Source organism: Nilaparvata lugens, chromosome 10, assembly GCF_014356525.2.
Source record: "Nilaparvata lugens isolate BPH chromosome 10, ASM1435652v1, whole genome shotgun sequence".
Classification (NCBI taxonomy): domain Eukaryota; kingdom Metazoa; phylum Arthropoda; class Insecta; order Hemiptera; family Delphacidae; genus Nilaparvata; species Nilaparvata lugens.
In genome coordinates, this window is record NC_052513.1 from 37999788 (window position 1) to 38017315 (window position 17528).

Sequence of the window (17528 nt, forward strand, 5' to 3'; positions counted from 1 at the left end):
AAGAAGTAGAAGAAGAAGAAGACGGAGAAGAAGAAGAAGAAGAAGAAGAAGAAGAAGAAGAAGAAGAAGAAGAAGAAGATGAGCAAGAAGAAGAAGAGAACAAACAGAACAAGAAGAAGAGGGGACAATAGAGAACTAACCAATGAATGGCGGTCCAAACTGCATGGAATACGAGGAATGAAAAGAAACTTTTCTGAATGGATAAAGTTGTAATTGATCTTCTCTTATGGCTGCTCCATCTTTTTCATTCAGTGTTTCTCTCTCACCCACTCTCCCACACTCTCGCTCTCAAACAAACCTCTATCTCTCTCCTACTCTTTTTGCAAACCGAAACCCGCAAACACCAACCACGTTGTCAACTTCAACAACTGGAAAATCTTCTCTTTTCTTCTTTTTCTTCTTTACCCACTTCTTTTTATTGTTCTTGTTCTTGTTCTTCTTGTTCTTGTTCTTGTTCTTCTTCTTCTTCTTCTTCTTCTTCTTCTTCTTCTTCTTCTTCTTCTTCTTCTTATTCTCCTTCTTCTTCTTTCTATTTCCCTCCTTTTTCTTCTTCTCTGATTCTCTTCACTTTCCTTAGCAAAGAGAGGCATGGCATCTTTCTCGACACGACCATTCAGAACAACACACCCATATATAGTCCGTACAAAATTACTCCTGACTTGGAGGAATCTGCGGCGCAGAGAAATAGAGGGAGATCAGCCAATTACTGTGATTAATAAAGTCATATGTAGAAGCGCAGTTGCCAATTTGTCAGTCGTCTGACTGCTTTCAGACAGGAAACTTCGCATGTGTAGCATGAGTACATGAACAGTCACTAGAAGTTGGAGAACGCTGGCCGCTTCAAAACGGCAACATCGCGCCTCTGTATCCCTCCCGCTGTATGCTTTCTCTGCTGCGCATATCCATCCCAAGTAAGAGGTAATTTTGTACAGAGTATAGTTACATTCAAATCTGAGTGTATTCCTTCCAAATGATATCAACTATCAAACAATGCTGACCGTTCATAGTGGATCTAAATTAATGAGGTGCGTCCAAGTGAAGCTCTTCAACAAATAACCGTCAATAGTATTACTCATTTCGTTTAGAATTGATATATTTATTTCCATCTCCAGTTTATAAATTGTTTGATGTTATCCTTTCTGGATTACAATGTTTTTTTTTTCTTATTTTGAAGGAATGAAAAAGTTTTTATTCTCAAAAAGCAACATGTAACAAACATTTGAAATGTTAACTTTACAATAATTTGAAGGAACAGTACTCCTCACCTAGAACAAGTATGTGTGTAAGCTATTCATGAAGCTATTCAACTCATCTATATCAATATTGATAACTCACCATAGAGAATCTACATTGTTTATAGTAAACTATACTACAGTAAACAACGTTCTAGTTCTCTTTAACAATAATTTGAATATGGACATTCGCTGACAATTTGATCAACAAAAAATCTGGTGTGGCGCACTCACACAACTTTCCTTGCCGTTATGAAAATTGATCACCTGGAGCTAGTGTTTACGCGCATCTCAAGTCTACTATTCAACGATCTGAACCAGCTAGTGACAGGACAATAACGCTGGAGAAACACGAAGTCTGCTATCTCTTCATAGTGAATGATTTAATAGAATCAACAGTTGCCAAAAGTTTGCAATTGAATAATCACATTTTCTCGAATTTCAAGATTATTTTCAATTTAAGGTGGAAATGTTACTGAACATTTATTGTAGAGATTTTCATGCTCAATCTTCCCCACTTAAAATGTTTTGTTCAAATAATATTTGAAGCCTGATAATTGGAAATCTAAAATCAAACTTTGCATAGTTTGGGCGGAGCTCCTGAAATTTTAACAGATATGGGACTTTTGGCAGTTGATAGAGCTTATCAAAGACTATTTTTGGTAAAAAGTTGATCCAAATCGTTGGAGCCGTTTTCGAGAACATCGCGAAAAATCCTCTTTTTAACAACATTTTAGGCGCCATCTTCAACTGCATTCTCTTCCACTCAACTCGAAGATGAGTATTGAATAGAAAGTTTACATTTGTTGACAAGTCAATCAACAAATGCAATGCTATTTTAAACTCAATTTCAATCCGATTCCAAAATTTTCGAAATTCTAATATTCTTGATATTTTTTCAGGGTACCCTTTCCATACTGGTAACCAGCAGCTGGGCCTACCCTTTCCCCTACCCTGATGCTGAGGGCACACTCCATCACTTGGGTGGCGGTTACGGGGTGACAGGCGGGGGCGCAATAGGGGCGCACGCCGGTGGGGCCTACCTGGGGGGCGCAATCCACCCTGGGGGCGGTGGACCGGCCCCCATAGTGCAGAAACACATTTACGTGCATGTGCCGCCCCCCGATCCAGATTTCCAGGGGCCTAGGCAGCCGGTAATACCGCCTCCGCCCCCGAAAAAGCACTACAAGATTGTGTTCATCAAGGCCCCATCGTATCCTCAGGTATTTATCTATTTTCACATTTTTTATGGACCTAATACAGAATTTGGGCTATTTGGGGCCGGTTTCCGAGCTCGGGATTTAGCTGAGTTCTAGACTTTAAACATCATCATTGGTAAATGTTGCTCGTAATTATCCTGAGGATAATTCGTTTTTATGTCAACAATTTTTACATAATTGATGATCACTTAATATCTACCAAAAATATGATATTGTATTCATTTATTTGCAATTTTTTTTAAACAGTTGGAGTCAGAAAATTGGCTTTCCGAAACGGGGCATAGTCGTAGTCATAGAATCATAGTCGAAGTCACGTTTAAATTGAATTTCGAAAAACTAGAAAATTGAACAGAAAATAAAATTTAGAGAAAATAGTGTAAAGTTTCAGCTATTTTGAATTATTCAGGAATGCTTCATCTTGTCAAGGAAAAACGTTTCCAATCTATTATAGAAATGAGAAAATAAAGATTTATTTTGCTACAACTATTCACTGCGACTACATCCCGTTTTGGAAAACCAATTTTCTGACTCCAGCTGTTTAAAGTCTAGAGCTTAGCCAAATCCCAAGCTCGGAAACCGGCCCTGAATGGATTTGTTATTGCAATGTAACTACAATTCCATTATACATTTCTGAGGATATCATTGTATCCAAATTCCGCTAGATAAATGATTAAAAATGACACCGAAAATCATTCTTTCCAATTATTCCAACGTTTGTTTTTGAAGTAGATTCGTTGTAAGTGCTGCCACCTACCATCTATTATTTGAATCTTCATACCAAACTGGTCTGACCAATCAGGGGCGAGTAGATTTAAGAGCACCAACTCTGATTGGTGGACGTCGTAGCGGACTCCATTTTGCTTAGACCGTTCAGAATTTCACAGAAAAGTCTTGAACTGCCAAGATATAGTGAGGTTACATTCGAATGGCAGTGAGGCAGTTATAGTGGGGTGAACGTTATGATGGCAGTGGAGAAAGATTGGAGAGCATCATTGCCGACTCTCTGCCTTGCCACTGCCTTCTATAGAGGAATCTGGCATATCTGATGTAATATCAACTGTTCATTCTCGTTTGAAATAATCAATTATATTTTATTTGTCAAGAAAATAATATTTTCAATGATTAGATAATAAATGCTCATGATTGATATTTAATATTCTGTCAATCAATCATATTTCTACATTGTTTAAATATGAGCTGGCAACGATGTCGGGCTAGATGAGGATAGCGCTATCTGCTTTGTCGAATGATAGACAAGGATAGCAACACCAATGTTAATCAAATACTTCAAATACTGCCATAATAACGTGGACCTCACTATAATACTTAGTTACTACTAGTAAGATTCTCTCTAATTAGTCTTAACATTGATTTCCCATCCTTGTCTGCCATTAGACAGAGCAGATAACTCTGTCTACCTTATTGATTGTCAATGAATAAATATTAAATTTTTATGTACTTTGTGGGAGACTTCAAAGCTTAGTTAGATATATAATCAGTGATTATACTGATATCAGTCGGGTTGGTATAATGGTAAGGAGAGTACAAACTTCGGTCTGCTATAGTGAGGTCCACGTTATAATGGCAGTGTTTGATTAGCAATGGTACTTCTATCCTTGTCTATCATTCAACAAAGAGGATAGCGCTATCTCTCTCTCGCTTTCCTCTGTTGCCAGATCGTCTTTCAACAATGTAGAATTGATAATTAATTAACAAAATATTTTATCTTAATCATAAGAATTCATTATTAAAATTATTGAGAAATATAATTGATTATTTCAAACCAGAATGAACAGTTGATATTACATCAATGAACCTGTATCAGCAACCGTCTTTAGAAGGCATTGACAAGACTGAGGATCGGCAACGGTGTTCTCCCATCTTTCTCCACTGTCATTATAACGTGTACCTCACTATAGTACCGCCTGGTTCGTGGGTTCGAATCCTGCCGATGGCATGGACGTTTGATCATCTCAAGTCATCAACGCACTTTCCATCACGGTATATAGAAGAAGACGGTAGGTGTCACGCGCATGTTTGTGCTAAATTTCCGGTGTCGCTGACGTTATTTTATATCCAATCATCTGTTTTTAACAAAAAAGTTTCATAAATTGCCAATAGGTGTTGAAAACCTCGGTTGGTGGCGGTGACGCAATCTAGCTGGCTGGCCACTGCGCACACATTTCATGACCCCTACCGTTTTCATCTAAATACCGTGCTTTCCATTACCCCACACACAAGCAAGATACTCATGTGGATATCACCCGCATTAAAAAAATTCTATCTCGAAAAAATGTTTGTCTTTTATGATTAAATAATTATTGCAATCAGATTATACTAGTTCTGATAGCCGTAGTTGTGTTACAAATATCTGAATTCCATTATCCATCTATAATTTTATTGTAATCACTTTGAGTTCAAATCGGAATTTCTCTCAGCTCCACTTAAAAATATAATTCCCTCCAAAGCCGTTATTTGAACAGGTACACAGTAAATCCTGTTATTACATATTCCTGGAATATGTGAGATATTTTTGCAATTTGGATTACATTTGAAAACGATAAATAGTTATTCCAGGAAAGTAAATTAACCCTTGGAGCACAAAATTTATAAAAACATGAGTTTAATACAAACTGTCAGTTGCATACACTCACTCTTCACAGAACTCATTATTTGTTCTCATTACAAAGTTTGAAGTAATTTAGAACAGAAAAGCTCCATTATTTCAGTAATTATTACTGACCACTTTGACAATGGCATGTCGAATTGAAAAGAGTGGAGCGCGCATTTTGGTTCAAATTGGGAAAAATGTTTTCAATTAGTGATTAGAACTGGTGTACATCATCTCCGAATCCTGATCGGTTTGTTTATCAGAGTTGATTATTTATCACAATGATAATATTTATCATCATAAAGTTTATTCCAGGAAAGTAAATGAGCACCCTTGAACTCAAAGCGTATAAAAACATGAGTTTTCACAAAATTATTATTATTGTCTCCTGTTTTTTTTTTTCATTTTACGTATAAAATGATGAAAACTGCATCAAGCTGATATGAACAGATCATCTAGATTTAAATTCAAAATATATCTTCAATCTCTTTAATTTGATCCTGTTGAACAGAGAATAATGGATGAGACTTGATAACTTATTGGTTCATTAATAAAGGTTGTTACAAACACATTTTGAAGATAAAGAAAGACTAAATTTTGAAGTTTTTACAAGATTCGCAATATACTTTAAACTTTAAAGAGATCAAAAGTAGTAGAAAAAGCACTACTGAAGTAAATCAAAGGCTCTGAAAAAGCTATAGAGAATCTAACGAAGTTCCAAGTTTCTACAATACTAACAAAATAATGTAAACTGTAAAAAGATCAAAAATAGTAGAGAAAGCAGTACTGAAGCAAGTCAAGGGCTTTGAAACAGCTATAGAGAATCTAACAAAGTACAGAATACATGGTGTGTTGTGATTGGTTAGAGGGAGTAGCCTATTATGGTTGGGTACAGTTGAAGGCCTTTAATTGGCTGAAACAAGTTATAGTCAGTGGTGGGAGAACCAATAGCAGATCATATAGCAGATTATGGGAATAATAGGATTCATTCATCATATTTATAATAATTGAAAATTCAGAAACTTTTTTCAATCAAGTTTATCCCATATTCAATGCCTGATGTTTTAGAAGGCCTGTAATTGGTTGAGACAAGCCATAGTCAGTGGTTGGGGGAGCCGATAACAGATCATAAAGCAGATTTTGGGAATAACAGAATTAATTCATAATATTAGAATTTCAGAAAACTGTTTTCAATCAAGTTTATTCCATAAATTCAATGCATGATGCTTTTGAAATCATTTGTAAAATTATGTAATTTCAAGCTTCAAAGTTGTGCAACTCTCAACTTTGTTCAACAATTTTTTTTTTCAAATCAAATAATCTTTTATTTTTACGAGAAAAAACACAACTCAGTGAAATAAGGATATAAACTTGTTTACAGATATAAATTCAAGTAACCGAAATCTTCTCTCAATAGATACTAGTCATGATTTTCATGAAATCATTTAAAAAATTCTCTAATTTCAAGCTTCAAAGTTGTGCAACTCTCAACTTTATTAAACAAACCCAACCAACTTATATCTTCTCTCGATAGAGTACCACCACTCATGATGTTTATGAGATCATTCGAAAGATTCTCTACTTTCAAGCTTCAGAGCTCCGTAACTCCTAATTTTATTCAACAAACTCAACCAAATAATCAATATCTTCTTCCGATAGAGTACCACTAGTCATATTCACTTTATAAAGCCAGAATACCTTATATTTAAAGAACTTAATGCTTTTAATTCAACCAATGCAGACGGTTTAAATTAAGTCTCACTATAGTAACCAATACCCCCACACAACATATACACTTCAAAAACTTCATCATAAATTTGAAACCCGTATGAAATATTCATATCAGTCTGTTATCTCTTCTACATTCCAAGCTATGAAGTATATATACCACTATTTTACATGCATCTAAAATATGCTATAGATATATGATTTTGTGTGAAATATACAACCGATTTGCATGGGTATGTAAAATGAACATGTGTCTAAAATATGCTATCGGTAGATACATGTATGTGAAATATTCTATCGATATAAATTCATGTATGCAGAATATGCTATCTATATACACTTCAAATGTAACAAATGTAAAGTATTCTATATTCAAACTATCAGCATTCTGTATTTAGGTAACAACGACGCTACCCATTTAACCTATGCTGACAGTGTAAAATGAATTCCACTCTGTGAATGTATAGTGTTGGGGAAACCAGATACCGGAGTATTATTAACACAATATATACAGAGTGTCAGGAAATGGTCTACATGTTTTGTTTAGTAAACGTTTGTTCCCTGAATGTTATCTCAATAGTTGGAAGTTTATGGTGGATCCCTTCCCCTCTCCACAAACTTCTCCCTCTCTTGTTCTCTTTCGCTGTTCCCTTTATCTCTCTCTCTTTTCCATGGTCACTCCATTCTTTGGACTATCCCTTCATATTATCCCCTTTCCATCCAAACCTCCCCCTTCCCCCTTTTGTTAGAGAGTTAGTGGGGAGGATATTTTTAATATTCTTTCCGAAGAATGGACATTGATATGTCCAAAGCTCCGCCAATTTATGTAGATGCATAACAATATGATTATTATCTATAGTTATTATATTTCAAATTGCTTTTTCATATCATATACAGTTCAATAATTATTTTCTTAGTCTATATTATGTAAATTCATCTATAATTATTTTGCTGTATTGTAAGCTATTGTATATAAGTGTATAAGCCAGTATATATTGTAATCTACATAAATAAAGTACTCAATCAATCAATCAATCAATCTCATGTTCTTCCTCGCTGTTCCTTCATTTTTCTCTCTTTCCTATGGTCACATCATTCCATAAATTATTCCCTCGTATTTTCCTGTTTTCCTTTTTTAGTATGTTTCCTGCAACTTCCACTCTAGTCCTCTTTGTCATACTATTTCTTCTCGTTTCTTTCATTTCTCGATATTTGGGGATATCTTTCATTAGTTTTTTTAATTTATTTTCCCCTTCTTTGTTCCCTCTTCATCTTTCTCCGTGCATTGGAAATGAAATCTCTGATCCTGTTCCTCCTAATTTCTCATTCTTCTTCATATCCTACATTGAATCTCTTACATTTTTGTCCTGTTTCCACTTCTACTTATTCAATTCCTACTAAAATATTATTCTCTATCTTTTTTCACATTTCTACCAGTATTTCTCCGTCCAGTTCCAATCTCATTTCTGCTTCTATTTTTACTTCTCCAAACTTTCTACTTTTCACTTTTACCCTTCATTATTATTGTCATCAGACTATGCATCACTCCACCAATATCATCTTCCTTTTTCCAATTCATTTCTTCTAATCCCTAACTTCAATAGAACATGATTTTCCGTTCACCTAGTTTTTCTCTCTCATTTTTCCTTATGTTTTAATTGTATTCTCCCTCTCTCCTCTCACTGATCATCTACTTTTCTATTTTCCCTCTCTCACTTATTCTCCTCATTTTGGTAGAGAGTTAGTGGGGAGGATATTCTTTAATATTCTTTCCGAAGAATGGACATTGATATGTCCAAAGCTCCGCCAATTTATGTAGATGCATAACAATATGATTATTATCTATAGTTATTATATTTCAAATTGCTTTTTCATATCATATACAGTTCAATAATTATTTTCTTAGTCTATATTATGTAAATTCATCTATAATTATTTTGCTGTATTGTAAGCTATTGTATATAAGTGTATAAGCCAGTATATATTGTAATCTACATAAATAAAGTACTCAATCAATCAATCAATCAATCAATCAATCAATCTCTCATTTTTCCTTATGTTTTAATTGTATTCTCCCTCTCTTCTCTCACTGATCATCTAATTTTCTATTTTCCCTCTCTCACTCATTCTCCTCATCCTCTTTATTCTGACCTAACTACTTCCCGTTTACTTTTTCACCTCACCTATTTTTATTTCCCTTCAATCTTCCTGATCACTATTCCACTACCTATCTCCGCCACCACTTCCTATCTTCGTATCTCCTATAGGCTAGGTGTACTGACCTATCTTCTCTCTACCCCCACCTGTTTTCTCTCTTTCCCTCTCGATTCTCCCCATCCACCATTAATTATTTCATATTCTCCCTGTTCCACCTTTCAAAACCATCAACAGTATTCACGTGAAACTTGCATTCCGTGCAGCAACTGAAGCTCACAGTATTAGGGTATATAGCAGCTTAGGCTAGTTACATACACATCGATTTTTGGTCGTACGATATTTTACCGTCACTATGAATTCTATCAGATTAAACGGAACTTGGCAAACATCATATGTTTGAAATCATCTGTTCAATCTAATAGAATTTATAAGGACGGTAAAATATCGTACGACCAAAAATCGATGTGTATGTAACTAGCCTTACAGTATTCTGTAGCAAACTGTGGGAATAACTTTGAAACCACGGGTGAGCTTATCGCAGAAGTGAAGTCTGAGATGCCTTGAGGTCTGTTTGTTTCTATCACAACAAATTTGTATCGCAAGTTGCAGCAACTTGTTTGAAGCCTGTTGCTATCACAACGAATTTGTATCATTGGAGCTCCTGTGTCGTGATTAGACTTGTTGCTATTACTACAAATCTGTAACACAACATTATTCGAACATTCTATGTTGGTACTGTACTATATGATATATTGATTACTAGCCGTCAGGCTCGCTTCGCTCGCCATATCCGTCTAGCCAGGGGGCTCCGCCCCCTGGACCCCCGACTGGATCGTCCAAGAATGAGATCAGCAGGCTCGCTTCGCTCGCCTGCATTTTTCATTTGAGCATTTTTATCATATGTTAGAACAATCCAGTCGGGGGTCCAGACTAAACGTCTGGCTAAACGGATATGGTGAGCGAAGCGAGCATTACGGCTAGTAATATAATATTCCCAGGATTGAAGAAGCAGTGCCCAATCAATTTTTCCGCGATAAATACATTTAAATCTTCAACTTGGTGCCAACCTAACAAAGTCAACTCAACTTAATGCCAACCTGACAAAATTATTAATTTAGTTGCCAGTTAACAACTGTTTCGAAGAGGTACTCTATCTAGATTATAGTTCTATAGTAACATATGATATGGAAATTTCAATTATAATTAAGAGATTGGGAGAAGAAGGATATACATGCTAAAAGACGAACTTTAAACCCTTAAAAACAACCCTTAGAGTTAAAATATTGCAAAAGATTAGTACGCCTCTAAAGGGCAAACTGAACATACCTACCAAATTTGAACGTTTTTGGTCCTGTAGAATTTTAGTTATGCGAGTGAGTGAGTGACTGAGTGAGTGAGTCAGTCAGTCAGTCAGTCAGTGAGTGAGTGCCATTTCGCTTTTATATATATATAGATTCAATTTGACATTTTATACATTTTCATTCATTTATTAACTTATGAGATCCATACAATACAAAACAAGAAACAGATAGTGTGGAAAACATCTCTTCTAACAATGTTTGATAATTTTTTACAATTGAATCGGCCTGAGGAGGAACGGAAAATGTCAAAATTTTTCATTTTTTTCATGGTTGAAATGAGTTGTTTACTGCGGGATACATCAATTGGAGTTAAAATGGAACATGTCAGTATTCTCTTTATATGAGAAACAGATATCGTATTTTTGCTGTACTGGAGTGAAAGGGAACTAGTCATGACACACACATGTTCCCTTTCAACGCCGAACATTCGAAAATTAGCTGTTTGTCAGTTGTGATTTGTATGCTATTGTAAAGGTGCGTACAGATTTACGCGTCGCGAACATGAGCAATTCACTTTTAATCAGCTGATGCCAAGCTTTTCATATCTATATCTTATACCGTTTCTTTAAAAATACAGATATAGTCAGCTGATTAAAAGTGAATTACTCATGTTCGCGGCGCGTATATCTCATGTACGCACCTTTAGGTTACTTTTGATTCACGCGTTGCTTTGAGGTTAGATTGATTTTGGTTGAGGTGTTTATTGTGAAAGTTGATGAGTGATAATTTATAATATCATCATGAGTAATAGGAAGTAAACAAAAAACTCAATTTTAAGGGGTGAATCTTATATAAGTGCTTACACTGGATTGAAATTGTTGTCTTATAAGAATTTGCACCCTAATGACAAAAACAACCTTGAAATTATTAATACTTTTATCTGTATTCAGATTTTTCTCTTCCCTGGAAAATTCTGATTTTTGACATCATCCCTTTTTCTTCAGACCGATTCAATTAGAGGTTATATTACAATAATAATTCCACTCAAAAAACCAAGAAACATTTTAAAATTCTCATCTTTCAAATTCCATAACTTGTGAAAATGTAGGTTGGTACATCAGAATAAGAATCTCATCGACAATCAATATTAACTCTCGATCAAAATTCATACCGGTACCATTGTTGACAATACAACGGTGGTTCGGATCCCAGTTAATTGTAGATCCACTCATCTCTCTTGTACAATCTCTTTAAATGTGGTGGAAATGCTTGGATTAAAGATACCACTGTATCCGAACTTCAGGAGATGAATAAATGGGAATGAAATCGTAACATATTTTCTCCAATCATTTCAACATTATTTGTTTTGCAAGTAGGTACCTTGCAAGTGCTGGCGTCTACCGTCTACTCATCTTAGAGCTTGGAGCAATTTCAATAAATAATAAAACATCATTCACACTTGAATATTTTGTGTATTCTCGAAAATTTTATAATTTCCGGCTGGCAATCGTCTAATCAAGCTGTAAATGAGTGTTTGTATATTGTATCCTATACTATTAAACGAGCAACTTCTGTTTATAATATGTTCATATGTTTGGATATTTAGATGTTCTGATGTTTATATGTTTGTATTTCACCGGATCTCGAAAACGGCTCTAACGATTCTCACAAAATTCAGAACTTAGTAGGTTTATAATATAAAGATTCGATTGCACTAGGTCTCATTCCTGGGAAAACACGCTGAAGGACATTAAAAGGATAATAATTATTATTCATCCTTGGAAAAACAGCTGATAATAACATTATTTCGTCGTCTGTTGGTGATGGAAGTGAGTGAGCGAGTTCATGTGTGTGGGACTGTGTCAAAATTATGACTCAGCTGTTGAACTTTTGTAATCATTCAATCAGTTACTTAGTGCCATCCTGTTACAAAAAGGCCGGGTAATTTTCAATCCCTGATTAATTTCAGTAGATCCATCTTTTTGAAATGGTCTTCTCTGATTTGGTTTACGTGAAGTTGAGCAGGATTAAAATTTGACCGTCTCTGGGAATCAATCTCAATTTACTGTGAAAATTTCTGTATGAATTTTATCATAATTTCTTTTTTCGTAATAAATTTTTTATGCTTTTGTACTCCAGAGCAAAGCTCGGTCCCCGATATTTGTGTTAATTTGAATATTAAAGCATTATTTCCATTCTATTCTCGAAAATTCATAAATTTTTACCTTGTGATTTGTAGGTACAAGCACCGGTCATTCCGGCACCTCAGAGCGACATTGAGAAGACATTGATCTATGTGTTGCATCGCAACCCGACTGACGCGGCTCCAATCGTCATTCCAACTGCCAAGCCCACACAGCCTGCCAAGCCTGAAGTCTACTTCATTCGCTACAAAACCAAGAAGGTATGGTAACAATTGAAATTAATGGAATAAGAAGACTCCTCTAAAGGTAATCAAACAATAAATATTATTAAAGAACGGAGAATCATAAATAATCACTCCACTCATTAAGTGGAACAAAACGGGTGTTCATGACAGGACAAGAGGACATCAAAGTAGTAACATGATGGAAATTGGTGTGGATATCACTTTTTGGATAATATGCATGTTCTGAAACATTATTGATATTGATTTAACACAAGACTAAAAGTATGAACAGAACAAGTATGTTGCGGGGTGGATTAATGATGGAAACATTTGAATGTCATTATACTGGACGGAAATCGAGACGTAACCGGTCTGTTTATACCCAGTCTATGTTTTGTGTTAAGGTGCGTACAGATTTACGCGCCGCGAACATGAGCAGTTCACTTTTAATCAGCTGATGCCAAGCTTTTCATATCTATATCTTATACCGTTTCTGTAAAAATACAGATATAGTCAGCTGATTAAAAGTGAATTGCTCATGTTCGCGGCGCGTATATCTGTACGCACCTTAAGACTGGGGAGTAGAACTAGACAATCCTATAATACGTAGTTTTCTCTGGCTCGAATGCATGTTCTGAAAGAAGATTTATGAAAATTCTAAAGATTTGAGCCAGTTTAAAGGCTTCCAAGATTGACAGCATTTCTGATAGCGGCTTTGAATTTGAGAGAGGATTTGATATTGGAGTTCAATTATTAGGATATGACCGACTCCTGGCAGACAACTTGGAAGGTTATGCCAGTCACCAACCTAATTATATCAAATATATTTCAATTTATTGTTTAATGAATTCTATTATTGTATTGTTTACTATAATTTTGTCAATAAAGGTTGATTCACTACTACCACTACTATCAAGACATGAGAACTAGCATTGGATTCATACACTCCTTGAGAGATAATTTATGATGTTCGTCATAATATGTCAAGTTGTTTCTATGTGTTTTATGATCCATAATTCGTGCTCTTGCTCCTGATTCAAATTTACATTATTTTTGAATAAATATTTTCCCCGAATTCTCCAGGAACTGGGAGGTCCAGGAGGAGGCCATGGAGGAGGCTCCCCCCACCACTACGCTGACGACGACTACACAGCTGTTTTCGACCACGCTGGCGCCCCGCCTACTGGCCAATCACAGCCATCGGCCACAGCGACTAGCCACACCCACAGCCACGCCCACTCCTTCAGCAGCCGGGCCCACAGTTTCTGCCTCGTCAGCAGCTGCCGTCAGCATACTTCCGCGCGGAAAGAATGTGCATAGGCGATAAAATATTGACGAAATTATCAAGGGAAAGATAAATTGAAATACTGTAAATTGAATAATTTAAGTATGGTGAAATGAGAACAATCATAATGTAAGGTGATTTGTTATTGAGGTGAAAGAATATAGAGGGTGTTTCAAAATTGTGATGGTAATAGACGAGTGATCAAAAAATATAAAAGTTGTTGAAAATTTAGTTTTAAAAAAGATGATCTTTGTTGAAATAATAAATAATAAATTGCTGATCTTTTAAGTGAAAACTTGTAGGTTCTATTGTTGAACAGTTGGTTATACTGTAATTAAGTGTGATTCGATACTTTTTTCTTGTATTGTTACAATGATTTGATTCTGGGTCTAGGGTTAAGGAGAATGGTCAAGATCAAAGTAACTGGTTATCGAGTCAAGGTAGGAATGATGGATAGGATTTAAATTCCAATTGAATTTTTTGAGGGTATTAAAACAAATTCTTCGAAATTCAAAGTGATTACTGAAGAAGTCCTTTATTATTCAGACAGAAACTATTGACCTGTTATATTTATTTTGATTTTGTTTCAAATACTCAATTAATGCATTTTTACTCAACTTCAGAAAGTAGCTTCAATTAGTGGGAAAATATTCATTCTCTTGAATTATTATTACCTTCTTTTCAATCCCTTTATTAAACATCAAGGTAAATTCGTTCTTCGTGTTAGAAAGTTATAATATTTCATATTATTCAAAGTATATAATTTTCAATCTTCTATTTTCCAAAAAAATAGAATTAATTCTCTTCATGTAACATGATATTATAATCATTGTTTCAATTGATTTAAAGTGATCTGTAATGAGTTTTGAAGAGATCGATTGGAAGACATTTATGCTACAGAGTATTCTCAATAGATAATGATGCTCAATCTTATCATTCACGAGAAGAGATTATCATATTCTAATCTCTCCTAGAATATAATATCAGAACAGTATCTTCTCTGAAGGCTACCTATGAATGTCTGGAAAATTTTGTACATTGGAAAACTATAATTTCTCCAATACTACATTCAATTATCGGTTTATGAACTTCGCGTTGTAAACATGAGCCATTTAAGAATTTTCTACTTGTATAATATTATCATGTTTTAGAAATAAAATAATCTAGAAGTTATAAAATAAACGTTTATCAATACTCGTGTGTCTTATTTGGAATTTTTATTCTCATATCAAAATTATCATTACATTATTATGACTCATCATTATCACTCTTTACAAACATTTACAAACACTCTTGACATTTTATTAACAAGCTGAGTTATTTCCTGCTATTTGAATCAACAATAGTGAGGTCCACGTTATAATGGCAGTATTTGATTGACATTGTTGTTCCTATCCTTGTTACCCTGCCTCAAACCTTAATTTGGAATACACAGTCTAGAGGTTATGTAAATGATAACTTAATTCACACACTATTTTGAGTCAAAAAAATGTATGTACTACAATAATTTTGAATTTATCAGATTAATTAATTCCGAAATACAAATCCAAATAAAAATCTTCCTTCACAATCACAAAAAGATATTAAAAATTTCACTTAAATCCACAAATTGATAACTTAATCCACACAACTTAAGTTATTAATGATAACTCAATTCACACACTATTTTGAGTCAAAAAAATGTATGTACTACAATAATTTTGAATTTATCAGATTAATTAATTCCGAAATACAAATCCAAATAAAAATCTTCCTTCACAACCACAAAAAGATATTAAAAATTTCACTTAAATCCACAAATTAATATTAATATTGATTTCATTAATATCCACTCCAAACAAAACAAAGCACTGCTCTCTCTCTCAGTATAGGTCCATACTAATTTGATGTTGTGATTAAGGAATGTAATAAATGTAAATGTAAATGTAAATGCTACAACAAACTCATTATCCCAGATCTATGCTGTCGATAGCAGCTAGCAGCAATAATACCATAGATGCTTCCAAGAGCGCGCTGCATGCCACTTCAACTCTGGCGAAATCCATTAATATTCAAATTCGTCGCATTTAATTCAAATACGAGGATGACAGTGTTAGTTGAGGCTTGGGCCATCCATACCGAAATTCACTCCATTCTGTCAGCATAGTTTGAATTAGAACTATTGATGTTATCTGTAAGAAATACTGACAGTAGAGTGTATCTCAATCTATAGTGAGATTCACTTTAATTTGTCAGCATTAGTTAAATGGGTAGCATTGATGTAATATGTAAGGAATACTGACAGTTGGAGGTGTGTGTCTCTCTATACATATTCAAATGGTGATCAGAAATTGCAAATGCGGCCATGGTTTAAACTGAAATTGTCACTTGATCAAATATTTAGATGGCGATGAATTTAGACTCGGTTGATTGAGTGCCAAACAATGATAGATAAACAGATCGTTGTTTAGGGAGGCTTTAGTGGATACTTTTCGAGTTTGGAAATTAATTTTTCGTGTCATCTCAGTGAATAGTATTGAGAATGTGAATTAATTTAGCCCAATTATTATTCTTCTAGAGATTCAAATGAGTACAGAATGATAGAAATGAACTGTTGTAGTTCAATCTACTTTAGTCTACGATCATTCAAATTCTAATTCATTTTATTGTGCCAAAAACAATGCACACACAGGCCAAGTCAAAACAGTCATTGGATAAATGTGAAGAATAAATAATCCATATTATCAGAGAAAACCTGTACAGTTTTGATTGTTTTTTCTATGATGTTATATGGAAGAAATGCTGACAGTTTAATATTTTGAATCGTTTTATTCCTAACACCAAGACTTTGTCTTTCAGGGGAATATTCATGATAGTTCTATTGTAACAGCAGATGTATTTTACAGATGGGAATTACTGAGATATCGCATTTATTCAAATGCTAATGAAGTAATTATAATTATTATTTTTAAAAAATCCAAATACTGCTAATCACCCTGAAGACTTCTGCTACTGCAAATATTGACAACAGGATAAACAGTGTGACGTATTTGTTAAGATTCGTTATACGTGTGACGTCACCAACTGGGTCATCATTCAAAAATTGACAGTAACGCCCCCCCCCCCCCCCGAGCGTTGCTACTATTCAAAAATAGTATTCCCGGGCTGACAATTTTTGAATAGTAGCGCTCATTCTCGTTTGATAATAATTAATGATAACTAGATGTATTTTTTTTCTCGGATGAACATTAATCTGATTTGATTTCACAATCATCAAATGATATGATTAAAATTATCAACAAATGAATTTGTCCTTTAAAATTGCCTCGATCATCAAATTTATTTGATTATGTAACGAAATGAAGCCTCACTCTTGAGTGACAGAAAAAAAAATCTCCTTGGAATACGATGCTTCAACTCACTGCAATCAGTAATCGTATATCTGACAAGAATGGATATGAGAGAGCATGACTGAAGTCATTCTATTTTCTTCCAAACTTGACAACGCATCCAGTAATTATATAATATTTTACATGGATCGTAGAATACCTATACTCTAACAATACCAATATCATGGATCTCTGTGATTATTAAATCACAGCAATCAATCAGAGAATAAAGAATGTAACATTTTGTACTATCTGCAA

At 34.5% G+C, this 17528-nt stretch overlaps 1 protein-coding gene across 2 annotated transcripts in view; it reads left to right on the top strand.

Annotated features, from left to right (window-relative positions):
* The window catches only part of LOC111053135, an 88459-nt gene extending 73365 nt beyond the window's left edge, over positions 1–15094 (top strand). For both annotated transcript variants that reach the window (XM_039436804.1, XM_039436805.1), the window contains exons 2-4: positions 2135–2455; positions 12489–12653; positions 13701–15094. In XM_039436804.1, the coding sequence (XP_039292738.1) occupies positions 2135–2455; positions 12489–12653; positions 13701–13937 (723 nt within the window). In that variant the 3' untranslated portion in view covers positions 13938–15094. The remainder of the gene's footprint in view (positions 1–2134; positions 2456–12488; positions 12654–13700) is intronic.
* The last annotated feature ends 2434 nt before the right edge of the window (positions 15095–17528 follow it).